Here is a 27,961-nt window from a genome sequence, read left to right as displayed (position 1 = left end):
AGGTCAGAAAAACCTAGTAAGTAAACATTTTATTGACCTAAAACATGCACATATGGCTGATAAAAAAGTATCATTGTTTGCTGAAAAGAAAACCAAAGGAATGTTGAAATTTATGGAACTACAACATACATGGCCAAATATCCAAAATCCCTTTTGAGTTCTTCGACTGCCATGAGAGAACGTACATGGTCTGCTGACAAACATCTGCTTGTGAGCATGGTAGTGCTTGGAATTGTGGAAATATAAATGTTTCTCCTGATGGAAAATACTTGTTGGTTTGGATTGTGTGACTTGACTTGAACAAAGTGCATCAACAGTTATATGTAATGTACCTGTGTTACCTGATGAGCAGTTGCTTATAATGGACACATACAGCAGTTATTAACATGACTGTTCAAAGGCAAGGATTAGCTTGTTTTTTTTTTCTTTACATCCATCTCCTGCAGTGATGCACACTGTAACGCCTTTCAGCATATTGTCTCAAGTTTTATGGAGCCAAATGAATGCTGACAGAACTATTGAAATGAAACAGACCCACTGCATATACAATACAAAACGATTACAATATCTTGTATAAAAGATAAGTTTATACATATGTATGCACACATGCTCACATTTGATACATACTGTACAGTTTGTATGTGTGCACTGTTCTAGTCTAACACACATAACACACACGCGCACACGCACGCACGCACACACACACACACACACATACATACATACAAGTGTCTATTTGGCTGCACTTTTCAGTCTTTCCTGCTGAAAGATGATAACCGTAATCTGCCTCCTGGTTTGTCCAGAAGGAAGAAGGCTTGAACTTGTCTTTTTGCTCTGTAGAAAGAAAGAAGGGAGCAATTCAAACACTGTCCTCCCCGCTGCCGCATACACGCGTTAGGTTGTCGGAGGCAAACCGCTTTTGTCGGCTCCCCTCGCCTCCTCTTTGCCGGCCCCAGAGCTCGTGCCATTGACAGTCACCTTCCGGGCACTGACGCCCTGTTTGGAAGCGAGAGTGTGTCGCTGAGTGTTGTTGGGCACACTGGTACCATTGGAGCTTTGGATGGCGGGAGAGAGGTCATGGGACGCAGGGCTGGACTGCGAGGAGGCTCGCGGCGGCTGGGCCGCAGCAGGACTGTGGACTTTGTCGCTCTGGGAGTCGCTCTCTGACGTCGGGCTGGTGTTTACGCCGTCAGAGTGGCCCTGGGCTGCTGACTGGGACGGCCTCCTGCGCTTCCGGGTGGGTTTGACCAGATACTGCAGGGGGATGGGTCCAGTCTGCACAGAGGTAAACACGTCGTTAGGACTGTGGATAGGACTTCATCAATATGTGGGCAAATTTACAGACAGGACTTTCTGTGTGTAAAAGATTAAATAAGACTGGTGGGAAAATTGTTATTGCCAACAAATCCCATGAAAAGACCACAACACACCAGTGAGCTGCACTGTTGTACCATGAACACATACACTGTAATACCACATAACATCCTGCTGTTGTAAATAATCACTAGTGCACCAAATCGTTATTAATCCACTGCAGAAAATAGTCCAACAAAAGCGTTATTTACTTCTGTTTTGAGTTATACTTGATTAAAACTACCCAGCAATTAAGAAAATTACTGAGCCTTTTTAAGATGTGATTCTTCAAAAATATGCTCACAAATATACAGCATCAGTAGGAATGAATGAAAGAGGTAGGATGGAAAGGCTGGATTTTGTTTTGTGTCTTTTCATGGAATATATTGACAATAGATACATAGAATATCATCATGCTCATCCTTTAATAAACTCTAGTCCAAATATCACACTTGTTTCTTTTGCCTGAGCACAAGTGACAAAGAGGGAGTTTAATATTAGCAGGAAGTGTCCATTTCATAACATCAACATCAGTTCAATCATCTTTAAAAAAAGGGAATTTTCAGCTCACTGTCCATTCAGAATATTCATATTTAGTTATAAGTGAATCCACCTAAAGAGGGAGCTTATAGAAAAATAGGAAACTATATGAATATGGAACATAAGATGAAACTATAGATTTTTGTTGGAAGATGGTATCACTGCAGCAGCAACATGAATTATAAACATACAACTCAAAACAAAAAACAGTAGAAATGAAAAAAGCAACACTAAAATTTTTGTGGGATTTCACGCAGTCATCAGTTCTAATGCCACAGTTTGTGGAAAACAAACTGCTCCATTTTCAGGTAAGATTAAAAGGTACTGTGCTGGTATGAAATCTGAAAACTATCCACAAACTGAGCAAACACAGCGTTATATACATTACATTTGGAAAATGTTATTACCAAGCATCTATCCATCCATCTATGTTCACAGAAAACAGATAACATGAACAACAACGCTCAAGACCATGATGTCAAGTGAGTGTGAAAGTCCTGGAGACACCCAAAGAGGGCCAGAGTCAGGGCAAAGTTCTGCTAGTCCTACTGAAACTGGTTCAGTAAAGTCCAGTGGATCCTGTGCTGATGGTAGCACCATCTTTTCTGTCAGTTCAACAGTCAGGAGGCAGACTTTGCGTATTAATAATAACCTGAGCATAACTGGACAAAGTGGACTACCGCCATAGTATCACAAACACCAGGTTACTTTAAAGTTACTGAACCTATGAACAGTCAAAACAGGCCCCAGTGTGAGCTATAGCATGGGTCCTAAGTACTGTATATCGTCTATTGTTGTCGCATCATCGAATACAGACTTGTAACTGGACAACATACCTATTACCTAACAATCATTATTGCATATCTGTACAATATATGGCAACAAATACCAAAGAAAATAAATTTTTTAATAGTTAAAGTAACCATCATGTAGCATCATTACTGATGTCCCTCAAATCTTAAATAGACACCTGAATTAAGGCATTGCTGCTTTTCTAGGTACTCATCCCATTTCAATGTAACAACAAAGACAAATCACAATGCAGCTTTGGGTCAATATCTCTGGTCCACAGTAAAAAGTATGAAAGCTGTCACTCACTCGTCTCCACTCGTAGAAGTAGGCAATATCCATTAGTGTGTAGTAGTCCTTCAAGGGCTCATCTCCATACAACACCTCCACCTGTAACGGAAAGCAGTTAACACAATGGGACCAATAGAAAACAGCCAGGAGCCAGATCTCCACTTTAAAATGCTTGTTTCTGTGTGTCCTGATGGGTAGTAATGCAGCCACTTTAATCCAGTTTATTACATATAATCATACAGGTGCAGTCACAGTGAAACGGCTGATAGCAAGCTGTATTTTCTGTCTGTATTTTTGGACTGAAGCTGAAGTTTAAAAAAGTCTATGAAACATTTTACTGCATTTTGATACCTAGTATAAAGCCTCCATTAAACTTCATCATCATCAACACGGAGTAGAGTAACAGGCTGTTAACCCAGCTTTACTTGAATATTGACTCAATATTGGCAAACCTACTGCTGAAGTCTTATTCTGCTCCCAGGCAAGATTTTGTTCCACTGGACTCAATTACTTTAGCATTAAAGTTGAGGGTTTTTTTTTTCTTATAACTGGCACTGCTGTACTGCAAGTACCTCAGCATTTAATAACACCACTCCATGACAAGATTTGATCAAGAAATATTAGAAAAAGCGAAAGAGAGGAAACGGCACCAACAAGTGTTGGGAGACAGGTAGACATCTTGAAATCATTTCTATTGACTGTTGTCAGGGTACCCTTGATCTTAGGCTGCGTTCATGTCATGTGAGAATTACCGTAATAACCTGTTTGCCACCTGCAAATACTGTTCACGTTAAGAACCTGCCTTGACAACGCTCACAAGCAACAACATGCAAGTCCCTTTGCTAACCACCATCCCAGTGGAAGTGAAGGCAGCATCACTGTGTTGTTGGCCTATTCAAATGTTTGTTGAAACAAATGGAAACTAAGCCAGAGACAGATGACAGAGATACTCGTGATGTATAACATTGCTCATTGGTTGGTTGGCTATGGCTCCACTACCTGCTATGAAGCTACACATATTTGACCTTTACACCAGCTTAGGTTTTAACAGTGCATCTGTGTCAAATGCCACAGTCACGTCATAGCATTTTTGGCCAGCTTCAAAATCTCCCACCTAGCGTAAAGAAGAACAGAAGCATCCCCAAACAACAAAACAGAGGCAAAATGGCTGCCACCATCACGGACCGTTACATCTAGATAAAACCTCTAGCTGCCGGTCGTCGTACAGATCTCAAAATGATTTGTGAACGCTTCCAAGTTGGGATGACAGGAGGTTGTTCTGTTCTTCCCAGAACCATGTGTACACTTGACTGATGGGAGCTGCAGTTCAAATAAATTAAATTTAAATTAAACAGAATAGCTGTTGTTGAGAGAGTCGATAGACAAGCTAGCATCCATGATACGATGCACTTTGTCATAGAAGATTCCTGAAGAGCTGGAACACAAGAGATCAGGGGTATGGTCGAATAGTCAAAAATGAGCTCCTAAGTCCTTTCCTAACCACTTTTCCTTGACCTCATGACGTTTTCCATCGAGGAAAGATGTGAAGGAGAATTTTGGACTGCAATATCCAGAGAATCTGACCACTCTTACACTACATCATAATGCAGCGGCTATTATTATTATGTTATTGATGTGATCTGTGGTAAAACTACAAAGTTCAGAAGATGGACTACAAAACGCGCATCTGAGATACTTACTAGATACTCCCCGTGCACTCTGACCGTGTTTCATGCAGGAAATATAAACATGGACAACCCAATGAAAAATGTGACTTCATTATCAACGTCAGAATTCAAATAATAAATAAATATTGTCCACCTGTCACAGAAGTCAAATGCAGTGTTTGTTACGCTGGTATGGTCGCTCACCCTCCTGTCCACTCATATATAAACATAATAAGTTATGGCAAAGATATATGATTAGCATTACCTTCTTTCCTTTCATAAAGGATAGTCCAGTGTATCCTATGCTAAAGGAGATAACAAAGGAAGCACTGAAGCTCCTTTCCTTAACAGTTTCAGAATTTGAAAAGCTCTTATCACGGCGGCTACGTTAATACTTCCAGGTCATTTCACTCAGTTAGGAAGGTTCCTAAGCAAAATTGACTATTCGGCCGGACCCTAGATTTCTGGTCCATGTTCTGAACTGAATGGTGATCTACTGTTATACTATCTAGTAAAATGTAAGCACCTCAACATTTTAACCTCTGTACAACAACTATTACTCAGTTAGAACTGAACAACATCTTAAAAGACAACCGTTGTTAAATCCTAACTATTTAGTGAAAGCTTTATTAGACTATTGATCTTTTCCAAAGCAGACATTTTGATTAGTAACAGCAATAAAATCACAGATGGATTTAATAAAATAATTATAATCAAAGTGTGTGAAAAACCTTGACATTTTTACAGCAGCAATAACTGATTTGTTTCGGGCGACGTATGGGTATCAGAACAAGCTTTAAATAACACTGACATTATCGCCTTACAACGCTGATTTGGCAAACATGTTAGCAAGCAGTTGTCTATTTATACATCCAACAGATATGGAGCAACATTAACTTTGCATTTGGGGTTTAGCTCAGTTGATAGAGCAGCCCTATCGGCTCTTTCCCGCATGTAATTCCCCATGTCTGTCACTCTTCAGCGGTGTCTATCAAAATAAAGCTTGAAAAGGCCAAAAATAATAATCTTTGCGTTCTGTTGGATGGGGCAGGTAGTGTACAGTAAAAAGTGCTCCCTGCTACGGCTGAAAACAAGGCCGATGACAGCAGTGCAAGTGAAAACAGTGACGCTACAGGCCGTTTATCGTTTATTATTGTTTTTATATTGTCCTTTGTTTTATATGTCTTATTTCATTTTCTATTTTATGTACAGCACTTTGTGTCAGCTGCAGCTGTTTTTAAAGGGCTTTATAAATAAAGTTGAGTTGAGTTGAGTAAAAAACAAATATGCTAAAATGCTCTGTGGATTTCTCTCTATGATTGATCCCTTGCACATAACACACTTGATTTAAACATTTGAACAAATGTGAACATAAAAAGTGGTGCAGTTTTTAAGGTTTTTCAAGCAGTGCCTCTCAGTTTGGGTACATCAGATTTTGAGTTCTGTTACTTGATCACAGTCCTCAACCGACATGCACAAAAGCATCATATGAGGTCACAGACCGCAAGTAAACATGAAAGCCACTGTAGTTCCAGGTTTATGGGTAAATTTACAAGTAGATGTGCAGTGACAGCCAGCACATCTGTGAGCAGATGTTTGCAAGGATGAGGAGAGACAGATCAAAACTTTGAATCATGTCTTTTTGTAGAGCGATGGCTGCTACTTCTGTTAAAAATGTGTGTGTGTGTGGATGCAGAGACAGACACAGAGTTCATCCAAAATTTCAGGATGTCAAGGGCTTCTTGTAATTACAACACCTTGGCACAAGACTCTCACAGACACTATACACTGCCATGAATTCCCAGACTGTTCACACTGGTCACCCTGCATCAACTGACCTGTATTTATGATTTATAACCACACGTTGCATTAACAGCTGACATATTCATGCAACCGAATCACAACTGTGTGCTACTTTTAGAGTTAAGTGTCCTTTTACACTAAGAACTTATATTATTGGGTCTAAACCCTGAAGTGTGCTCCACAATCAATACAGCAAGAGTGTCTAATTACCCGATAGTTGTTGGGAATATCCATCTTGCTTCGGAGGAACTTTGCTAAGTGCATGACGGACATGGCTGCTGGGCACTGCAGGAAGCGTTTACCGTTGGACTGAGAACAAAGAAAAGAACAGTGAGGGGACACATAAATCCAGGATGAAGACCAGAAAACCACATTAAACATGAAGTTTATGCCCTAAACTGCTTTACCAAACTTTGCTTTATAGCTATAAATCAGGATTTACCTTGTCTCCTTCCATCTCTGAGCGCTGCCTCTCATTATTTCTGCAGGGAAAAATTCAAATACAAAGAAAAGGTGTTAAACAATGCTTAACTTTTCATGCATACAGACAAACATTCAGAGACATACTGTAGGTATGAAGGGGACCTTTTTGAGTGTTCACACAGGTCTTGTTCCCACACTAATTTCATGACTTAACTCGATTTAACATAGACCTTACTTACATATTATTTCTGCTTTGTGCATGATCAGGTAATTCCCTTGTTTTTACACCTGTCTCAGCAGAGACGTTCCGGTAAGATTGTGAGGTTTTTCTGTTTTTTGTCACAAATGACGAATGATTGACTCACTTGTTCCTCTCATAGAACTGTATGGACAGACTGATGATTTCATCCTCTGCTATGTTAAACGTCTCCACCACTTCCCCCGGCTCCAGCACACGATTCTCTGCGTAGAAGTCCCGCCTCCGCTTCATCTCATCTGAGTACAGAACGTGAGAAACAAAATAAGTCTCCACTGGGGAAGAAATGCATCATAACATGGGAAATAGTGACTAGTGAGAGCTTCAGGAAACATGGCCTTACCTTTGAATAACCCCGGAACAAGCTTATAAACAATATCTTGTAGAGTTTTGTCCGCTCTGGAGAAGGAAATAAAGTTTGAATTTGAGTTGACGCTTATTGCATTCACTTGATATAAAGCATCATAACTGACCTGATGCTGAGCTGTGGACATGTCTTGTGGACCTGGACGTCACATCGTGGGCAGAACTTATTTGTCTCCAGGAAGGCAACAATGCAAGTTTTACAAACTGAAGAGAGAGAGAGGACACAGACAGATGGAAAAACACAGCTCTGGACCACCAACGGTGATTGTGTGTAGTTCAAGGAACACAGAGAATTCAGTGTAATAATCATGTAATACTGACTGAAGTCTAAACAGATACCCTCCACAGTTCCCATGGAATTAAATCAGTGCCTCACACTCACAACAATGGAAACCCAGATTTTAAAAATAAAGAAAAAAGGTGGAGTCACTGTGTGTGAGTCAACATCATGCTCTTCTCCTTCCAAGCACAACATGAGCAGGAGGCTCTGCTTCATCCAAGAGTGAGCTCCCCGCTTATGTCATAAACATGAACACGGTGTGTGCATGTGAGGAAACTTACAGGAGTGCAGGCACTCTACGATGGTCGTAGCATCAATTAAGTAACCAGCGCACAGTGGACATGTGAGGTGTGGATTCAGATCTGTGATTTTAATCCGGTTGGGCTGCATTTTATCCATCTGGACAGATCTGCAGAGGGAAACACACAAACACACGAGAGGTCCTGGTTAGGGTGCACAAGAGTTCTTCATGCTCATATGGTCAATGAAGTGGCTGCCACCAGTGCTCCCATAGACAATGTCTGCAGCTCGTCCTTGGGACAGCAGCTTGTGGAACCACAACAAAGAGCTAATGGCCAACAGAGAAAAAAAACCCACCAGGGCTGACATGTTTGGAAGGGGGGAATAACGTGTGCAGAGCAGGAGCCGTGCAGCTAAATGCAGCCTGTGTGGTAGTGCTGCTGCTGGTGCTGCTGCTGGTGGTGGTACACACACACACACAAGCAGCCGATTATTGAATCGCCCCTGTGTGGCCTCATCTTGTGCATCAGCTCTGCTGCTCGACCAGCGGAACAACAAAAGAGCGTTTGCATTTCTCCGGAGCTCCGCGGTCCGAGCGGACACCAGAACCAAACTCAGCCGGAGAAAACACCGACACCGAGGGGGGGTTGAGGAGGCGGAGGGGGGGTACAGAGCCACAGAAAAATCACACTGGTACACAAAGCAGCCATCTTAAATTCACTGACAGGGCTTGTATCAGGAGGCGAACAAGAGAGACTCAAAATGTGACACCGTGCACCGTGCGCGCGCCGCAGCAAACAGCGGGCCGAGGTGGCCGATAAAGAGCGATCACCGACGCTTCGTCCTACCTGATCAGACATCAAAGTTTGCCTCTCCTCCCAACGAGGATCCAGGTAAATTATTTGGACTTGGACAGAATTTGCAGCAGCGCCAGAAAATGGCTTTTTTCAGCACCGTCAGAGGACTGCCCATTTTGGATCACGTGATATTATTTTGTCGCCTCGTTCTCGGGGCATACAGGGTATCCTCTGCAGGCCCGGACTGCTTTCTACACATTGGTTTATCCTGCACGGGCCCGACATTGAATATTATTATTAATAATTTAATTTCACCTCTGTTTATTTATTTATTTATTTATTTATTTAAAGTGTTGAGTTTTTCAGGACAGATATCTGCCACGCCCTCTGTCTGTGTGTGCGGGTGTGGGTGTGTGTGTGTGTCTCTGATTGTAATTATTTGGTGTGTGTTACCCACAGAGGCCCTGCAGGCCTCACGTCCCGGGGCCCGGGCTGAGGGTTGGACCACAAAGACCTGAACAAGTTTAATTGGAAATTTAAAGTTTTAATTTTGAATATTTTTTTTAAAATAGTAAGTAATGAAATTACACTTCTTTTATGTATTGATGTTAGGAAAATACATTTAAAAAAATCAAAGCATAGTGATAAATAAAATATCGCATGATGTAATCATTTAGATGGACAGAAAACCGTTTTGTGTGAATGCTTACATGTGGAAAAAGTTCAAAATAAATGATCTATTACATAATTTTCAATGTAGATTGAAATGCCAAAGTCTTCCTATTTTAATACAAGTTAGAAAAAGTTCAATTATTTATTTGTATTTATTTAATTTTTGTATCATGTATTAAATTGGTGTGAAAGGTGTTTTCTCAAAGCTAACAATAAAATCAGCAGAAATGTACAGACAGAAGAGCAAAAATCAATACAACTACAGTATAAACAGAAAACAGCAGGAAAAAGACAAAAGAGAGAGGAGGGTGTTTTTTCTATGATCAGAGGAAATATAAACACTGACAATCATTAAAAAGTATAACCGTACTGTAAACTAAAAGCAGAGTCAGCAGTTCACTTAGATACCAGACTTAGATACTCTTCCCCCGAACCCTGTGAGATCCTGTCCAGATACAGCTAACAAAAATGAAGTGTTACTGCAGAGTGTACTGACCTCCATGTCTGTGTGAGCAACGCAAACATACAGAAATGTGATGAAATATGATGAAAGCTTTCTGTGAAGACAACAGAAATCTGACCAACTGGACATTTGACAGGGCAAACACAGTACATGGGGGTTACAGAATAGTTCTTTAATTAGAATGGATTTTTTTTTATGAATAGGAAAGAAAAAATCATGATAAAGGGATTTTTTTCCCCCTTTATTCATTATACTGACAATTAAAACCTGTTCCAACTAAATGATTACAGCTGAGTGCATCTTGTAGTGTAGTTGAACATGTATTAATGTTTCTAAAGAGATACTTACGTAGTCTAATATATCACTTTCATAAATCCTGCAAAACACACAACGGACAGATTTTATGCTTTAAAAAGGATCAACCTCCATAAAAAATGGATCCTACACTTCCCATAATGCAACTCAATAGTACTGTTCATTAGACTCACCCTGTTTGGTGAACCTTTATCTTTCAAGATCTATGTCCTGTTTGTTACACAGGTTTCCTTTATAAATTTGTCATCTCCAAGCCTGAGCTGAGATAACCCGATGACATCATCAGCCCCTGTTGATATCATCATCTTTTTCTTTTTTTCCCCTTTTTTATTTGATAGGAACATCTAAAGATTGACAGGAAGAGGACAAAGGGCTGTGGGTTAGGATGGGACCCTGGACGTTATGGTAAGGACTTGTTAAGGTTGTGCTACACCAAGTGAGCTACCAGGGCTCTCCATCATCAGACTGGACGAGCTCCTCACACAAGACATGATAAAAACTAGTGCTAATAAAATGGGTGGACGCTAAAGTTGAAGTTTCAATTGAATTTCATCATATTTGTTACACAGACAAACTGTGTTGGAACCATCTGCGTTAACATCCAGTACATTTCTTTGTACTGGCATTTCAGATTATGATAATGTGTAACTAACAGTGTTGTCTTTAATAAGAAACCAAGCATAATCTGAGTGTGGAATCATTAAAGTCTATCTTATCTTATTTGAGTCACATCACCTGATGTGTTTTATCCTGAATATCATCATATCTAGTAGTAGTAGTTAGAAATTGGTGTAACTCTGCAGGATCCTGAATATTATTGGTATCCCGTGGCATGTGGTGGGTTTGTATTGAGGAATGACAGTGTATGTTGATCCTGTATCTTTCTGCAGCTTTCTGTGTTTAGGATCTTTTACCTCAGTGTCTGATTAAATTACACATTTATTTCCCATTTATTTGTTGTGACAATCAATTTGTCTGTGACAATCCTGAGACGGTGACATAATTCATTTTGATCAGTTATGAAACACAGTGGTAGTAAAAGATAACGGCTTAGATGTAGGACCCAACCTAAATAGTATTGATAGAGTAAAATTTTTATGTCTATGCATGAGCAGAAACAGATGCTCAGTAGTGCATAAATCTGTATTTTTTCATTGTCAAATGCAGAAACTGACGGGTCACAGATATCAGTTCTCATCATCCAGGACCATACCTACCACTGAGTACATTAAGATGTTTTTATTGAGGGCATTTTTGCATCCTAGGGGTGAGATTGCATTCTACAAAATAAAAGAAATTTTTAAAAAATGAGTTCTTGTTTTCGACTGGTAGCTGGAGAGGTGCCAGTTCACCTCCTGGGCACTGCCGAGGTGCCATTGAGCAAGGCACCCCCAACTGCTCGCTGGGCGCTGGTCTGGCTGGCTGCCCATCAACTCCACCATCTCTCTCCACATTTGCATGTCTATGCCGTTGTACTGCATGTGTGTGTGTCCAGGTTAAAATGCATGTAAATAAAAATAGAGTGAAAAAAGAATTTCCCCATTGAGGGATTAATAAACATTCCTGCTGGTGTGCACAAGGCCTTGAAACAGTATCCACGCATTTACGATGGCACTAATCTCATATAAAATACAGATAAGTGAATCAAATGTGAAAAATCCAGCTTCGTGAGCTCATCACTGGACTGACTCATTCATGAGTCCTGGCTACAACCCATCTACCCGGGGTAAGGTGTGGGAACCCCTGCAGTTCTGCCCGCGGCCTGCTGGGGGCGCTGTTGACTGTTTAGTGCAGCACAGACGCCATCTTGAGGAGACCCCCGAACGCAGCGCATGACAACAATCTGAGGCGCATCATGATGGGATTACTCACGAGCAAGTAGAGCAGCATCACACCGGTGTTGTGTTGCAGGCGTCGAAAGGGGAAGCGAGAGGAGAGAGTCCGGAGAGCGTCCACCGCTGCAGGTCACTTACTCATCCCCGCACACACACAGAGAGAGAGAGAGAGAGAGAGAGGCTGCGCTGTAGCCTGATGGCCGGCTAGCTGCTCTCTGGACTCCACCGCGGCCTGCTTCGGGAGGAGGAAGGGTGGTGACGGCGCAAAATGCTCTACCGCTGACTCCCCGACCAAGACAGTTATCCCTTCCCCAGAGACTCGCTGCGAGTTGGACGACGAGCACGATGCACTTATAGATTTTTTTTTAAACGCTCTTAACTTCCCTAATTCTTCTTGTTGTGTGTCTGTGTGTGTGTGTGTGAGAGAGAGAGAGGCTCTGCGCTCACACCGAGCGCCGTCTTGCGTACCCTGAATTCCCCCCAGCCTGAGACATGTCATCCAACTGCACCAGCGCAGCGCCTGTCAGCGCGAGCAAAACCAAGACGAAAAAGAAGCATTTTATAGGACAGAAAGTGAAACTATTCCGTGCGAGTGAGCCCATTCTCAGCGTTTTAATGTGGGGTGTCAACCATACGGTGAGTACGTGTGAAACTCCGGCCAGCTGGTTTGTTTATGCCGCTGTTTTGATTTAGCCAGCCTGCTAGCGTGTTAGCCAGCTGCCCTCATCTGTCAAGCCAGCGTTGACGCTTCCAGCCGGTCTTGTACTTCTCCTGTGGTGGTTTTCTTTGGACACGGGTCCTTGCAGGCTGACTCTGAGCTGAGCTGGTCGCCTTCATGCGGTCTGTGAGCTGAACTGCTGCCGCCTTCATGACTAGCCGCGGCTCGCTGTGTCTGAAGCGTGCGGGGTTTTTCTTTTTTTTTTTTTTTTGGTTGTTGCGGGGATTTAAAGTGCGTGTGTTAAAGTCTCTGCAGCTGTGAAGTGACTTATCAAAAAACAAAAACAAAAACAAGAACACTCGCTGCGGGGTTGTGCATTTTCACTCCGAGCACAGTGTGCCCGTCATAAATCATGGATAGTTTCAAGTGTATTCGGAGCCAAGTCGTGAGCTGCGGCTGTAGTGCAGGCATGGAGTGGGAGGGGTGTGACAGCAGCCGGAGCAGCAGGTTACACTGATTTTTCAGCCCCGCAGCTGCAGCCAGCAGCCTGCCTATTGTTTCAATAAAAACCTGCTCTGAGCGTGTATTTGCAGCTCGGCTGCATGCACCCAGTTGCTGCAGTTTATTCCATCACATCATTTCACTATAAATAGAGCAGAAAAAAATATATATATCACATTCACTTTTGGCCGAGGCTGCGTGTGATCTATGAAAAGCACAGAGAAGGGCAACATTGGAGACAGCAGGTGATGGATGGATGGATGGATGGATGGAGTGGGGTTTTGCACCAGCAGTTTGGGCTTGTCAATGTGCAACACGCCCAAGTAACCGTGTAGTCACACACTCACACTCCTGCATGGTTTTGATTGGTGTTTGTGAAGCAGGTGTGACAGAGAGCTCGCTCCGAGGTGGAAACTTTAGACTCAAACAGATCACCTGTTATCTGCACTGCTCAGTTTAAGTCCACACTTGTGATCCCGACAACAAACTCTCCCACAAGACAGTAATTGCTCGATAACTTGTCAAATCTGCTGACAGTGACGAGAGCCGCAGCAGATCTGTGTGTATTTCTGCAAGACGTAACATCAGAAACACCATCCAGCCTGTTAAAAGAAACGACACGGCGGACAGAACTAAACGCAACCAAGGAATTAAGGAGGCAGCTAATGATATGGTTATCACTGTAGCATCTCCAGCATTCATCAGTGGGTGAACTTTGGCAGTAGTCGTGTGGGAGCAGCAGCGGCAGCACACAGGCCTGGTGATTTGAGGTGTGGGTGGGAAGCTGATTCAAGACATCAAACAGACTTCTCATCAAAGTCCCCTTCATCCAGTATGCATTTTTAATAGTGCCCTAGCTGCGATGCTGGAGGACTTCACTTCCACGCAGTGTCAGCCGGTGTTTAGATGATGTATTACACACGCCACCTGCCGATAATCCCTCCAAAGTTTTCTGTTTTTTTATAAAAAAAATTTTATTTATGTCACGTCAGCAAAAATATTTCCCCCCGCTCAGGTCTGTCAGCGCTCCAGGTTAAGAGAGAGTTTGTACTTCACCGCACCGCTCTCTCAGCGAACCCACTCAGCATCATTAAGTGATACTTTTACTGATGATGTTCATATGGAAGCCTAATGCTTTCCTATCCCGCTCTGTGGTACAACCGAGTTTGTGTAGCCAACAAGGAAGCTTTAACTTTCAAATCTCGAATTTCCTATCGTCTTTGGCTGTAAATATGATTGTTTTGTTGTTGTTTAGAAGTAAAGTGGGGCTTTAGATTGAGTCAGCAGCTGTTCCACTGGCGTAACACCACTGTACTCTCACTGCTCTGACATCAGTACATGATCAGGAGTTTGAGCTAACTTTCAAAATGAGAAGAACCGTAATTAGCTTTTAAAAAACAGCACTGTCAGGACTGCGTACTTCCCCTTTACTGCCCCCTTTTTTATCCGCCTGTTATTCCTCGCTTCGTAGTTCCTCAAAGCTCGTTCGGCCTCACTTTCTCCCTGCTGAAGTGTTATCTCTCTGATCTTTCCCCTCAATTTGCCTTGCATGGATGTTTACTTGATAATCCACAGGGAGATTCACGAGTGTGAGCTTTTGCTCTGGATTTGTTTCAGCAGATAACATCAGAATCGGGGAGAGAGGAGAGGGAGGGGGGTTACCAGCAGCAGCAGCAGTAAGAAAAACTGCCAGACTGTTTTTTGGGTCCAGAGTTGATGAGCCGTGCTGGTAAACCGTAGCAGAGATTTGGCCAAATGTGTTTGACTGCTGTCTCACCGGTATGTGTAACAGAATGGGAAGCTTCTGCATATTTTAAACTCATAATCTGATGATGTTTAAAGCACATCTTAATTAGTTTGACTTGGACTTTGCGTGGGATGGCATGTGCGTGTGCCCTGAGTGCAACTGCAAATCTGCTTTGGTTTCCTATATTCTTTAATAGTTGTACAGTCTGTTAGTGTTTGCATCAGCTGTTTCCTCAGGCTCCCATCTCATCTGTCTTTGTCTCTCTCTGTCTCTCTCTTCTCTCCTTCAGGTTAACGAGTTAAGTAACGTGCCTGTACCAGTAATGCTGATGCCAGATGACTTTAAAGCCTACAGTAAGATCAAAGTGGACAACCACCTATTTAACAAGTAGGTACATCACAGCTTACGCACTGTCAGCGCAGTCTGTCAAAGGTGCGATCTGTAATCCTCATGTAATCAAAAGGGTCAACCACCCGCAGAGTCGAAAACACCTGCTGCCGCCCGACTTTCCATCTCTGCTCAGACGCTCGTTAATGTGAACAAATGTGTCATTCATGTGGTCAGAAGTCAAATTGTGCCTTCAGCAGCTCTTTCCACTCATCGCATCCCGCCGCAGTGCAGAAGCAGACTTTTTTTTGTGAATGGCCTGATATTGTGCTGTATTCAGGAGGTATTACTGCAGGGTCAGGTAGCATTCACGCATACTGTTGTCAAAGCTCAGCAGAGTACTTAACTGAGCAGCTTTGCAATACAAATCATCCTCGTGGCAAAGTAGCAGTACTGGGCTGAAGCAGCCTCTAAGGCTGGCCATGTGATCGTCTCCAACAATCAGAGAACTGTGCCTCTTTGGTCCTGTTGACAGGGGTGGACAGAATAATGTTAACACTAAATGAACAGCTCTGAAGTAGCTAGGTCCTCTGCCACAGAGGTGGGTCTTTTAGATGACATGTCGTGTTTGGCAGCCTCTAATGAGTCGGTCACAGACCTGTTTGTTTCAGCTTGGGACTCTTTCTCCCTTTTCTTGATGCATTAAACGAATATTCTTTGATAATCTTGTAGTTTCAGTTTAGGAGCAGGTGCTTTGGTCTTTGTTGCATTCACATTCTCATTCACAGTGCCCAAAAGTCTCATGCTGCTTTGAGAACTTGAATATCAAAGTGCTAATTGCCTGACCCAAACCACCCAGCAATAACACTAACACGAACCCCTCAGCAACTTTGGATGCAATTAAAACTTCTTTGAGCTTCTCATCTTTGTCTTATTTTGTGGCGATTGCTGCGATTGTTCAGCATCATTACGTCTCAGCGTTTCTTTACAAGAGCAAAATAAAGCCTACATGCTGTCAAAAGGAATATGGGAATCAAGATGATCTCCAGGGTTCTATAAGTATCTGTTTACTGTTGAGATCTGTACACATCCTGCTTGACATGTTGTGAAACCCGCTTTGTTTGTTAAATTTAAATGAGGTTTTGTTTAAAAAGCCTGATGTAATGTTTGCTTTGCATTAAAACAGTTGTCATCCAGCAAACTGACAGCAGCTAAGAGTAGCATTCACAAGTAGAACGTCTGACAAGTAGAACGTCTGAAAAAAATGAACTCAAAGCTGTAAACGTCAACTCCGAGTTAAACTGAATTGAATTATTGTCCGCGCCGGATCCACACAATAAATCCAACAGTCAGTGAGCAAACAAACTTCCAGCATTAGTCAGACTTGTTCCTCATTTTCAGTAAAGAGCCTCTGAGTCTCCTGTTTGTCGTGCTGACTGTGTATGTCTGTTTCTTGTCAGAGAAAACCTGCCTAGTCGCTTTAAGTTCAAAGAGTACTGTCCCATGGTGTTCAGGAACCTGAGGGAGAGGTTCTGTATCGATGACCAGGACTACCAGGTGAGCCACTTCTGCTTAGAAGATACAAACCTTGATGGATGAAATGAAAAATGTGAAAGAGCTTTTGAGAAGTTCAGCTTTTTTTTTTTCTTTGTTTGTTTTTTGGCAGAACTCTCTGACAAGGAGCGCCCCACTCAACAGCGACTCCCAGGGTCGCTTCGGCAACCGCTTCCTGTCCAGCTACGACCACCGCTTTGTAATCAAAACTGTGTCCAGTGAGGACATCGCCGAGATGCACAACATCCTAAAGAAATACCACCAGGTAGAAGCCCTCGTACCACCACGCGGCACACACAGAGACAGTATTATTACCTCAGTATTTGAATATCTGTAACGGGCGAATCTAAAATCACGACTGCATGTAAATGATGCAGCTCCAGTTTTAATCACTTTTCATACTGTACATCTCATTCCTCACTCCCACACTTCCCGCTCTCCTCCTTTGGTTGTCTGCAGTTTATAGTGGAGTGTCATGGCAACACACTGCTCCCTCAGTTCCTGGGCATGTACAGGCTAACAGTGGACGGGGTGGAGACGTACATGGTGGTGACCCGGAATGTATTCAGCCATCGCCTCACTGTACACCGCAAATACGACCTGAAGGTAGGGATGTACTGCAACATCGCCGCGTATCGACTGCACACCAATCTTTCTTAGGATGAATCACAGACTTCAATCACACATGACAGTTTGTGCAGCAACATCCGTCTCTCATTACACCTGTAACGCTGTGTCAATAATAGAAGTCTGAAGGAAGAACAGGGCATGTCAGTGAATTTTAAACAGGGAATAGTTCATGTTCTGCACAATATTTGCAGGATATTCCAAAGAATTTTGGGCTTGTGCTGAATATCATGGTGCAGTTTCTCTACCAGCAGTGAACACAGTGCACTGAAAAGCAATTCTTCCACTCCTGCCAAGTATTATCTGGAGAAAACAACCTTACCTTTTTTAAATATTGACAGTTTAAAAAGACACTGACTGAGTTAAAGCGTGGAATATGCTAACAGTGTCTCTGATGTATCTCGAGCTGCTACTTTTAATTTGTTCTATTTTAATTCTTACATCTCTCTCATTTTCAGGGTTCTACGGTCTCCAGGGAAGCCAGCGACAAGGAAAAGGTGCGTTTTATTTCTGTGCGGTGGCGGCTGCTGATGTGATGGGACGAAAATAAACGCCCTCAGATCACCCGAGAGGCAAACTTGTCAAATGACATCTAAATTAAGTAGTTATAAGTAAGCAGATGTGTTCGAGTAGTGCCTCATGCTGGCCTCACGCTGTCAGTGTTTGTGTGTTAGTGTGTGCAGCAAAGCACTGACAGATATCAGTAGACAATTATTCACTTTGAGTTGTTAGAATATGATTTTTTTTCTGTCAAGTAATACTAGAAATCATTGACGGGATAATTAATTTGACCCTTATCTCTGTGTATTTGTCATAAATGACATTTATGACTGTGTAAATTATAACACTTATCAGTATCTTGCTTCTATTCATCCTTCTGAACTCTGTGACTTCTAATCATCCTTGTTACCAAACAAAACTGAGATATTAGAAAACTAAAGTATGCCCAAGAAAACCCAGAAAACCAACATTTCTGCTTCTTCCGCTCTCGTCAGGCTAAAGAACTCCCCACTTTTAAAGACAATGACTTCCTGAATGAAGGCCAGAAGCTACAGATAGGAGATGACAACAAGAAGTACTTTTTGGAGAAGCTAAAACGGGATGTAGAGGTAAGAAGCACATCCATGAGTTTATCCAGTCTGTTGTGGAACTGATAAGCTTCAAAGCATAGTTTGGCCCCACGTGCACTGTTTTAAACCAGTCCTTAACACACAAAATAAGTGCTCAAATAAAAATACCTTTTATGAGCAACTCAGAATGACTTTTACATCATAAAACATCTTAATCTTGATATTTCTTTGACTTTTGGTAGACCTGGATACATCAAATACCAAAAGTAGTGATTGGTAATCCTTACTTGTTCTTTGATTAAAGTTTCTGTCTGTGTATAAAGTGTCTTATACTTGAAGATTAGGCTATTTTATAAGTACCAAAAGTCAGACATTGTGAGGGTACAAGTATCCAAACATTTTGTACAAAAGACAGAGAGGTTCTGTCTTTCAGTGAAATTACATGGAGGTTGTGCTCTAAACACACAGTTGTTGTTCAAATTAAAACACTCAGTTTGACAACTGAGGTATCACTTTAAAGCAGTATTAATGAATTTTTAGGCACTCAGAACAACCTATAAGCACAACGTTGACATATTATTGCCTTCAGAACAAAGTGTTAGCAATCACTTTTAGCTCTGTTTTTGGTCTCCGCCAACAACATGTAGCTATTTAGCAGCAAATATTTACTATACTAACCTTTTTCTCTCATTTGTTGATGTGAAAGTAACGTAGAGCAGGTTTGTTAAAGGTTTCTCACTGCTGCAGATGAAAGCATTGTGACTAATGCAAAATAATACAATTGTGGGCCACAAAACCAAAACCAAAAAAAAGAAACAAAAATGCTCCAGAGCAAATTTTGGTGATTCATTTCCCTGTCTATATCACTGAGTAAGCCATCTCCCATTAAACATAGTCATTTGATCCATTGCTAGTATAAAAATATTAATTAAAGTACAGCATTAAGGACTGGTACGATATACATAATTTGTATTGAGTTCAAAGTGCAAATTTATGTATTTAAAATGTTACTTTTGAATACATATTCCATATTGTTTGACATTTTAGCCAAGAAGAATAATCTAGAAAGAGGTACACAAATGTGCAACAAGGCATTACACTGACTGTTTCCTGTGTGTGTGTCAGTTCTTGGCCACCTTAAAGATCATGGACTACAGTCTCCTGGTAGGCATCCACGACGTGGAGCGGGCGGAGCAGGAGGAGATGGACGTGGAGGGTGTGGGAGAGGAGGAGGAGTACGAGAATGACGGGATGGGCGGTGGTGTGCTCACCGGCTCTTTCGGCACGCCTCCTGACAGCCCCGGAAACCCTCTGAACTGCGGGGGATTCTTTGGCCCCGGGGAGTTCGACCCCTCTGTGGACGTTTACGCAATCAAGAGTCACGACAGTGAGGGTCGCCTTTGACTTCATGTGATTTACTGAACGTAGCTGTAGTTTTAAATCAAACATTTGCAGATTGTTAGATGGCTACTACTGTCAAGGATGAAGAAAATAACAAGCATAATGCATGTTGAGTTTTACCTCGAATTCCCAGCATGCAGAATGAATCTTACGTATCTTTATTAGCCTGGTTAAGAACACTCCAGACTGAGGAGTGGAGTAGTCAAGGCTGCAGTCTTCATACGCTTGTAGTAGAAATGTGCATCTCACAGAGCCACTGCAGCTTCTATCACATATTTTCGGAGAAAGTAAAGTCATGTGATGTGTTGTTCTTGTGCCAGGTGCTGTGAAGAAGGAGGTATACTTCATGGCTATCATCGACATCCTCACGCACTATGACGCTAAGAAAAAAGCTGCACATGCTGCCAAAACTGTGAAACACGGGGTGAGTGTCGAGACTCCATCATAATCCAACAGGCTTAACAACTGTCAGCAAGCTGCAGTATCCAAAGTGTTCGTTTGTTTTTATCAGGCCTCGCAGCTCAACCCGGCCAGTTATCTGGATAGTGAGTTAGCATGTGTTGCATTGGAGAAACTAGTTTAACTTTTAACAAGTTTTTTGAGGTGTTCCCAAAACATGAGCCACACCTGCTCTTCTTTGTTAAGTATTTAATAGTTCGACTGAAGGGCAGACACGCCAAACACATTAAAAGCAAAATTGAACTGACCTTTAAACTCGTCTCAAGGCAGTGTTTCACTTTAATGTTCCTCCAGAACCGCTCGATCCAAACTACTTCACACTCAACACTGCAGGTCTTTGGTCCTCAGCAATACACCCAGCAAGAGTGAAGTCGATCCAATGACTGGTTGTGGAAATAATTGAAGGACAATCTCTTCATTTATAGTGTAGTTTTTACTTATTTATTGACAGTATTTTTATATTCATAATGTCTTCTTTATTGAACACTTTGGTGCTGCATAGCAGATAAAATAGTATAGTCTGTTTTGTGCTCAGTTTTTGAAACAGTTACTGTCGAAAATGTAATTAATTCACTTAATTAATCATAATTCATCAAGCAAAAGCACTGCACCCACCTGTTGGAACGCCCTTATACAGGCATGTTACCCCCTGACTGTTGCACCCATCCAACGAACGATGCCTGGCTGTGCCACCTGTTTGTTTAGAGCAATCTAAACTTCTCTTGTCTGTTGTTCCTGAAGACCCAGCTCTTCAGAGAGGACCTCCTCTCCAACACTACCAACAACTGGACATGATAAATCTATCCCCTCTACAACTGTCACAGTACTTATTGCTGCACTAACACATCCTTGTCGCTCTGTACCTTGATTGTTTCCATTTTTTAAGTCGCTAAATAATAATAATAAAAATAATAATAATAATAATAATAATGCTTCACACTTGTTTATTATATTTTAGAACAGAGCAGATGGGATCCACAAAGTGTTATGGAAATCCATTATATGTTTTGTGTGTTTTGCTCCATCTAATTCTCTGTGTTTTTTCTTGCGTGTCTCTCAGGCGGGGGCCGAGATCTCGACGGTGAACCCGGAGCAGTACTCCAAACGATTCTACGAGTTCATGTCCAACATCCTATCATAGACTCATCTCCCAGTCCAGCCAGTCACTTCCTGTCATAGATCTGTCAAATGCCACGCACTTATTTCTTCTTCTTCTTCCCACACCTCTGTGTAGGTCAAACTTCCCATGCCCTCTCCCCCATTTGCCCATAAACAAAAAAAACACCAGTATCCTCCCACAGCCAGGACCAGTCTGGCAGGATGGATGCACCGAGCCTGTTACATTGTCCCGCACAAACACAAACCACCGCTGCCACAACCTCCCAAGCTCTCTCATCCACTGCAAGGAAAACTCGTGAACCCCGTCACTGAATTCGGACTGACACCCGATAATCTCCCTGATCTTTTTTTTTTTTTTTTTTTTTAAACCTTTCTGCCTCCCAGTCCTCCTCAGCCACCTTGTTACTCCTCACGCCAGCACGGAAACTGTCTCACTAATGCCTTGAACAAGTGTGTCAGCTTCAGCAATTAACAGTCCGTTAGTAGAGTCTCTTCGGTTTCTGTTCATGTCGTCGTCGTTCCTATGATTTTCTATTAGACACACACAAACACACACACACACACACACACACTCTCTGATGTAAACAAACCCGCACAGATGCTGAATGGTCAGATTGCATGACAAACTCTTCGACAGTCACCATCAGGCTTCTCTCTCTCAGCAACAATGGAAAAATCAAAAGTAACAGCTGAAAAATTGGAACGACAGGGAATAAACACATGAATATATAATTGTGTAAAGTAAATGAATGCAATATCAAAAATGCATGGCTGATGTGTACATGAGACTCCACCAGTAAGTTGAAACATCAAACCACTGAACTTAGCATCTGAGTGTTACGACTAAAACAACAAAAAAAGAGGAAAAAAACAAAAAAAAACTCGGTGTTTGAATGTTACGTTGCCATATTGTTTTTGAATATTTTTGAAATTTTAACCGTGAGCTTGGTGGAGGTTGGTCTAAGAAAAAAAAATTCACATAAAAAGGGGAATTCTGCAGCAAATACTTGTTTTATTACCATAAGGATCATTTTTATATCTTGTTTACATTAATGTAGCAATTTTGTGTTTGTATACAGTATTGTTTTGTTACCAACAGACATTAGAAAAAAAAAAGGTTACTTGAAAATGATTCATTGCATATTAAAGGGAGTTTTATCTTGTTTTCGTTGTTTGTTATTTCTACAGTGATGTCTTGAGTTTGTGCCATTATGTGAAGCACAAGTCTAATATAATGTGCCGAATATCATTCAGAGTAATGTTGTTCTTTTTTTATATTCTTACATTTTGATTGGGTTTCTGTCTGGAAACACGAGCACACAATCAATGTTAACATTGAACAAATAGCTGTCAAGGGCTACCCACAACTGTATCTAGTACATCTGTATGATTTTATGTTTTGCTTTTTAAAAAAATGATCCTTGACCTCAGCTTGGTGGTGTTTGAATGCTGTAATTGAGTGTGAAAGATCATTCCTGACCTTGGAAACAAACTGGTTTAATTGGGTCTCCATGACAACTGACCAAACTCCACCCACCAAGGTATTATGAGACATTATTGAAAACTCTACGAAAAGCTGTAGGTGGACCTGACTAAGGCTTTTTTCGTCAACACACATCTAATTACGAGGTTATTAAGGTGTCCTGGAAGCTCACCTGGTACATCATGCATCCCATGTATCAAGGCAGAGTTCTCATCGCAGTGGCCTCGGTTCCTTACTGTATGTCATCCCCTTTCTCTCTCTCACCCCTACATTTCCTGTCAAGATCTCCAGCTGTCACTAATAAAAGCAGAAAACGCCCCCAAAAAAATCCTAAAAAAGGAACACAAGTGATTTAGTGTTGGACTCCCAGGAGGTTTTAAAAAAGATCAAGACTGCAGCAACAGAGGCTGAAATGTCCAGACCTTTGGTCCTTAGTGTGGGTCAAACTCAAAATGTTGCATCCTACAAGTTTTATAATGATACATACTAATTATTTTTAACACACCATCTCTGCCTGGTAAACACATCCTCCCAAATCTAGTTTAAGTACCTGGTCTAAGTTGCTAATCCTGACTGATGACAGGGGAAGTTTGAAATCCCTGGCCTTCATTCAAAAGAAGAAATATCAGGGTTGGACTAGAAATGTCCTCAGGATTGACCTCTAGAAGATTTTGCAGTGTGACACGACACAAAACTGAGTTAACAGTCAACTTTTTACATCAGCCAACCCACTGATTTTCAAATGAACTTCTGTGGCGTCTTGTTTTTATTCAGAACCTGTCCAACAAAAAGATGTGTACAGTGGTGGTCCAACATGACATGAATCAGGTTCATTGTTTAAACCTATGTTCTTTTATTGAACCATATCAATAAGAAAAAAAGACAAAGTACAGGGATTGTTATTTGTATACAAAATGCGTGTTGGTGAAGTGTGGGGAGAAACAGCAGCTTTAGTCCATCCTGGCCTTCAGGGTTCGTGTGGTGATTTTGTCTTTCTCACTGCCAGAAAAAAAAAAAAAAAGAGAAGGCAGTCAATCTCTGTAAACCAGTCATTCCACCTAACTCTACCCTGTGCACACTGTACTTACATGACATGTACGACAACTCCCATGCCAGACACGGCATCTCTATCGACTGCATTCAGCATTGCTTGGGAGATGGTCTCGAATAGGTCCTCTGGTTCCTGCATGATCAAACACATATTTAGAATAAACAGTCGTGAATCTTCGCCTGTGGCCAGGATGACAGACCGTGCACTTTACAAGAGGAGGTGTGTCTCTAAAACTAACATCTACAGCACAAACAGCATAAACAGCTGAGGTGGCAGTATTTTATTAAAGTCAAACACTGAAACTGTATAGTTACTGTACAAACACAATAATGCACTCATGGTTCCTCATTATTATGTAGAATCCTGCAAACATCATAGATTTTCTAAATTAGGAGAATACTAATTTACATGTAAATATACTGGCAGTAACTATTGTTGAACAAGCAGTAAGCCTACAGGTGTAAGAGGGCCTTCAAAGTTCACACACTACTTACTAGGGATGGGCGATACGGACTAAAAAAAATTTATTACGATGATTTCTGTTATTTATCATGGTAACGATAAAAACGACGATAACTAAACACAAATTAAACCTAATCTTTTTGACTATAAATCTATCACCAAAATAATAATAAAGGCTAGGGGGGGCTGGTGGTGGACGTGTCTATACCTGCTGAATGTAACTGCTGTAAAACAATCAGGAAATAACTTTTTATTTTGCTGATTAATAACAGCTTTATCGAGGCTGGTGCTCACTTTCTGTTATTGTTGCCTGTCTGTCTGTCTGTCTCTCTCTCTCTCTCTCTCGCTCTCTCTCTCTTTTTCTCTCGTTCCCTCACTCGCTCGCTCTCTAATCACCAGACACAAATCAAATTAAACTTTTTCGTGTCATTATATTTTGCGACGTAAATTGCGAGTCAGACTCAGATTTAGAAGCTGGTACATGAAATAACAGATTTAGAAGCTGGTACATGAAATAAACAAAGTCAGAACACACACGCAGGTAGATTATCAGTTTAGTCCGTGAATCCACCTGGATAGTCTCTGCTTCAGAGACATTTCAGGCTGTCTGTGGAGGTTCGACCGAGTGTCTGATTGGCAGCCAGAGCATGAGGAAAGAGTCAGAGTATGTCGTGCACATACATATGTCATCAATGGGAATTTTTCGTTTTTATCGTGGGATGACATATTCTTACCGTGGGGAATGTTTGACACTTACATATCGCACATCCTTACTACTTACCATGTCTGGCTCCCACAAAGATTCACACATGCCGTACATCTGCTCCGAACAGGTGCCGCTCACGACAAAGTCTTCTGTCACCATGGGGCAGCCAATCAAATCCAGCGAGCAGATGAATGGCTCTAAGGTTTTGGGATCTAGTCCGGCAATCACCGGCTCAATGTAGTACGGCCCGAACCTAATGAGAGCATCACATGTTAGCCACGTGGTCTTTTATCTTCTGTAAAAACACCTGCATCATGTCGTACGTCTGCAGACTTGAAGATGGACATAGGTCTCATGGATCAGAGTAGACTTCTGTGCACTCACCTCCTTTCGTACAACAGGTTGGACACCATGCTCATGAAGGTCTTGGGTTTGATCTGGCGACCCTCCTTCAGCTCATACAGGTTCAGTCTGAATTTAAGCCTCTGGGATCTACACATAAGGCACAGACATGGAGTTAGCGGTGTTATTCATCACTCCTGATACATTTCATATTTCATAATCATTTCCGAAAAAAAAAAAATTCACAGAATTTCTCTCATTTCCCAGCTCAACATTACTAACAGTAATGAATAAAAACCTGGTATCATGCTCTGGTAAAGAAGAGAGACAAAAAGAAAGAGACAGAGGTTAAACACACTCACACTGTCTGAACATCGGTGGCCAGTCCAGCCAGTCCGATGTACAGCCTCTCTCCCATGGGAAAGATCTTCTCGAAGTCTGTGGTGACCATCTGAGCCTGAATGCCGAATCTCCGGTCTGCTGCTATCGCCACACAGTTCTTCCCCCGCATGGCCATGACGGCCCCTCCGTTATAGGACATAATAGACTGGAAGAGAGATGACATGAGTCATGAAGCAATGAACAGGTGAAATTATTAGTTGCAATTTATCTGCATCAATTCTGATTAATCAAATCATTTGAAGTTCTTTTTTAGCAAAAAGACAAAACAAGTTATTTCACAGTTTTGGCAGCATTTTTCACTTTTATTGATATTTTATTGTCCAAACAATCAATTGGTTTATTGAGAAAATAATACAATATAATAAGCTAATAACAAGCTTTACTATAAAACTACAAAAATAAGAATACAAGAATTAAAAAGGGGAGAAACATTTTGTGTGTCTATCAGGGTTATTTCTAGCCCACGTGTAAACATGGAATATTATTTTTAAAATAACTCAAACTGGAACAAACTTAATAAATAGCAGTCAAATAAAAAGGTACACTTATACGGGTTGTGTTCATAAATGCAGTGATATTAAAATATACTGACAACTGTTGGCCTATATATTTCTTTTCTTGATATACCTCACTGTGTATACTGTAAATACTGTTAATTCTGTCCGTACTGCCATACATACATTTATATTTATACTGATAATCCACATTACACTGTGCCATATTGCCACACGGCTGCTTCAGCTTGTATATATTTTCAGATTTGCATATTTTATATTTCTCACATCTTTCACTTATATATTTTATATGTCGTGTTTATGCTGTTTGCACGGGATAAGAGGGAAACGACATTTCATGACTCTGCATACTTATCGCAGCACTGACAGTAAAGTTGACTTGAAGCTGCGGCTCTTTAGCATTACCCAGCCGCTAACTTGTGACGTTGAAGCATGAAGCTGACAGCTGCCGATATCTGATCGATATTTTACTGATGCAGAGCTGAAGTGCGACAGTATCAGCGGGTCGCAGTATTAACAGCAGCATGTCGTGACAGTGAACTCAGCATCCATCTGTAGCTACAGCGTTAGCTCGTTAGCAGCTAGCATGGCTACATGTTTAGCCTTCCGGCTTTCGCTGGCTGCTGAATTTAACTGTAATGATCCGTGTCACTGAACTGGAGCATTACTTATCATGTAAACTACATCAGGATAACTCAAAGGCATTCAATGTGTTTCAGAGGATATCAGGTAACTCTGATGAGCTAGCTGCAGATGAGCTAACATTAGCCTAGCTCCTGTAACCGTCATCTTTATTAATAAACTTGAGGTCGTTTCACTGAACAGACCATCCGCATACAGTCCAACACGTGCTGCTCTTACCATGGTGCCGGTACCGGTGCTGTGCTGTATTCCTGCGCGTCTGAACCTGTGGACTCTTGATTAAAGGACTGCTCTGCTCACACAGTGACTACACGATTTAGAAACACAGAGATCACACAGACTTGATTCCTCTACGTCATCGCGTACTCCAAAGGTAATTGGCTAAATAAACGGGCTCTCTGCGCAAAGCGCTGCTGTCATTGGAGGGACATGGCGCAAACTGCATAGTTTGTTCGAGGCGTGTTAAAGCGAAATTAAAAGTGAGTTGTCGTCGTTGAGTTTCAGGTCCGAGCTGGACTGTCAGTCACCGGGGCAGGTATGCAGCCAGGGTCCGCTCAGGCCTTTCTGTTGACTGGATCATTGATGAATGGCAATGAAAAAAAAAAGGTCCTCAAATTGTTTGACCAATGGCTGCAAACCTGTTCACTTAGTACAAATAGTTATCTTATCTGTCTGAATGTGTTTACCTCAGGGGTGTCCAAACTTTTTTAAGGAGGGTTACAATGTGAAGATGCCCGAGAAAAATCAAACAAAGAAAAAACAATCAACGTTACATACACACGCACTGTTCTGTAACAATTTTGTT

The 27,961-nt window shown here is 41.7% G+C and overlaps 3 protein-coding genes across 7 annotated transcripts; 1 reads left to right on the top strand and 2 right to left on the bottom strand.

Moving 5' to 3' along the window:
* Window positions 1–3: 3 nt before the first annotated feature.
* On the bottom strand, window positions 4–12,256 carry LOC104920385 (polycomb complex protein BMI-1). 3 transcript variants are annotated; one of them, XM_027285972.1, is made up of 9 exons: window positions 12,128–12,256; window positions 8,050–8,177; window positions 7,596–7,692; window positions 7,466–7,521; window positions 7,232–7,361; window positions 6,886–6,925; window positions 6,654–6,752; window positions 2,992–3,072; window positions 4–1,275 (listed from the first exon to the last, which is right to left on the bottom strand). In XM_027285972.1, the coding sequence occupies exons 2-9, from the start codon at window positions 8,165–8,167 to the stop codon at window positions 895–897; spliced, it is 1,002 nt and encodes a 333-aa protein (XP_027141773.1). In that variant the 5' UTR covers window positions 8,168–8,177; window positions 12,128–12,256; the 3' UTR covers window positions 4–894. The 3 variants fall into 3 exon arrangements, with proteins under 3 accessions (XP_027141773.1, XP_010730939.1, XP_019121709.1); XM_010732637.3 differs by lacking the exon at window positions 12,128–12,256 and adding an exon at window positions 8,857–9,011; XM_019266164.2 differs by lacking the exon at window positions 12,128–12,256 and adding an exon at window positions 8,366–8,479.
* LOC104920386 (phosphatidylinositol 5-phosphate 4-kinase type-2 beta) lies at window positions 12,086–22,717 on the top strand. 3 transcript variants are annotated; one of them, XM_027285964.1, is made up of 10 exons: window positions 12,086–12,219; window positions 15,286–15,383; window positions 16,784–16,880; window positions 16,990–17,142; window positions 17,337–17,483; window positions 17,963–18,001; window positions 18,500–18,613; window positions 19,700–19,961; window positions 20,296–20,399; window positions 21,495–22,717. In XM_027285964.1, exons 2-10 carry the CDS (start codon window positions 15,319–15,321, stop codon window positions 21,573–21,575), a joined length of 1,062 nt encoding a protein of 353 aa, XP_027141765.1. In that variant the 5' UTR covers window positions 12,086–12,219; window positions 15,286–15,318; the 3' UTR covers window positions 21,576–22,717. The 3 variants fall into 3 exon arrangements, with proteins under 3 accessions (XP_027141765.1, XP_010730941.1, XP_027141764.1); XM_010732639.3 differs by having other exon boundaries at window positions 12,182–12,726; XM_027285963.1 differs by lacking the exon at window positions 12,086–12,219 and adding an exon at window positions 14,900–15,028.
* Window positions 22,718–23,865: 1,148 nt separating this feature from the next.
* Window positions 23,866–27,527, bottom strand: psmb3 (proteasome 20S subunit beta 3). Its single transcript, XM_010732641.3, has 6 exons — window positions 27,376–27,527; window positions 25,960–26,144; window positions 25,640–25,747; window positions 25,331–25,508; window positions 24,125–24,219; window positions 23,866–24,035 (listed from the first exon to the last, which is right to left on the bottom strand). Exons 1-6 carry the CDS (start codon window positions 27,376–27,378, stop codon window positions 23,987–23,989), a joined length of 618 nt encoding a protein of 205 aa, XP_010730943.1. The 5' UTR covers window positions 27,379–27,527; the 3' UTR covers window positions 23,866–23,986.
* Between the last annotated feature and the right edge of the window lie 434 nt (window positions 27,528–27,961).

Source organism: Larimichthys crocea, chromosome I (assembly GCF_000972845.2).
Source record: "Larimichthys crocea isolate SSNF chromosome I, L_crocea_2.0, whole genome shotgun sequence".
NCBI classification, from domain to species: Eukaryota; Metazoa; Chordata; class Actinopteri; family Sciaenidae; genus Larimichthys; species Larimichthys crocea.
The sequence above is the reverse complement of the archived record's forward strand: the minus strand, read 5'-3'. Positions and strand labels throughout refer to the sequence as shown.